We start from the raw sequence: 1,538 nt of genomic DNA, 5'->3' as shown, positions 1-1,538 counted from the left end.
GTTCCTCAACCAGGCTCCCTGGATGAAAAACTCAGAGTCCTAAGAACTGCACCACAGAAGAGTCTCAGAATTCCACCTTTTCACAGACATTTGTTAGAAAGTGATAGAACTGTTTCACCGTATAAAGTGAAGAAATACCATTTTGTGATAGGTATTTCAAGACAAAATAAGAATTTAGGTTTTCAAAATAAAAACTCAAGAAATTTATCTTGATAACTATTTAATAAATAAACCAAATGACAATTTTAATAAAATAGAGAAATATATCTTCTAAATTTTAATACAGTGTAAACATACACATTTTTATATGAAAATATAAATATGATAAGATAAAACATTCCATTACCTAAATAAATAAAGAATAAATAAATAACATCAGGGAGGTCATCGCTTATGGATTGATACCCCTGCACTTGATTTCTTTTATATCTACGTGCTTATTACTACAGACATGTATTGGCTGAGTGAATTCAACAAATTTGGTGGCTAAAGCAGAATTCAGAGTCTTCTGAAATGACCCCAGGTGAGTTTCCAAGGATGACGGGGCATCTTCATCAGAAAGAGTCATGTCAAGGTGAGCTCAGGTCTCCATCCATCATTCTTAACCTTTCTTGCAAGCTGGCTGATGAAGACAAGGATCTCATGATTTCCACTCTGACGGTTTCCCAGGCACAGTCGCTGTATTCCTTCTCTTTCAGGTAGACATGGACGCCCTGGAAGTACCTCTTCACAGCCAGGGTGGGGCCCGTCCTTCCCAGGGCAGAGTCTTCCTCTCCCATCACCTGCCCCAGGCAGGTGTCCAGGTCATCCAGCTGCTGATGGAGTCCAGTGTGGAGCTGCTCCAGGAGAGTGGTGTCCCAGGCAGCAGAGGAGCTCTCTGTGTGGAAGAGGTTGAAGCTCTGCTGGAGTATCTCATGGAGCACAGAGACGGCCTGGCCTCCCTCCACCATCTCCTGGGGGAAAGCGAAGTCTTTTCTGTCCTGCAGACACAAGCGAGGGGAGAGTCTCCTCATTTGGCCCAGGAGCCTGAGGTTCTTCCTGCCAATGAGAACATGGTTCTGAGACAGGTCACAGCCCAGGGATCCTCCCAGGCCATAACTGACCAGCACCAGGGCCATGAGTAGAGAGAGCACGAAGGCCATGGGGAAGATGCAGCTGCTGCTGGCCTGGCTGAGACGATGTCTGGTGGAACCTTGAGGTAGGTTCTCTGATGCCATGCTTTCTAAGTGAGGCCATTAAATAGGGAACATGGTAATTTTCATTTTCTAATCATTTCTATGCACTTTTACTTCCTTTTTTGGTTTTCTGTTATGTATTCTCAAGACAGTCAAAGAAATGTTCTTCCTTCTAGACTATTAATTTTGCCTTTTCCTAGTCACTTCAGATGTGCCCATCCAAATGGATGTTTTTCAATCAAATGAGAAAGTCTTTCTCTTAAGTCAGAATTGATGGACATCTGTAATTACACACTTCATTGCCCTTTATCTCTCATGCATAAGTGTTGCTCTCCCCTCATCCAAGAATGTATTTTTGGCTTG

At 42.9% G+C, this 1,538-nt stretch overlaps 1 protein-coding gene across 1 annotated transcript; it reads right to left on the bottom strand.

Annotated features, from left to right (window-relative positions):
* Window positions 1-569: 569 nt before the first annotated feature.
* On the bottom strand, window positions 570-1,142 carry LOC138433646 (interferon omega-1-like). The gene has a single exon (XM_069576671.1). The coding sequence runs from the start codon at window positions 1,140-1,142 to the stop codon at window positions 570-572; it is 573 nt and encodes a 190-aa protein (XP_069432772.1).
* Between the last annotated feature and the right edge of the window lie 396 nt (window positions 1,143-1,538).

This window comes from Ovis canadensis, chromosome 2 (genome assembly GCF_042477335.2).
Source record: "Ovis canadensis isolate MfBH-ARS-UI-01 breed Bighorn chromosome 2, ARS-UI_OviCan_v2, whole genome shotgun sequence".
NCBI classification, from domain to species: Eukaryota; Metazoa; Chordata; class Mammalia; order Artiodactyla; family Bovidae; genus Ovis; species Ovis canadensis.
This window is presented reverse-complemented; position numbering and strand designations above follow the sequence as displayed.

Excerpts from the sequence above, each read along its gene's own strand:
- LOC138433646 (XM_069576671.1), bottom strand. The coding sequence starts at position 1,142 with ATGGCCTTCGTGCTCTCTCTACTCATGGCCCTGGTGCTGGTCAGTTAT.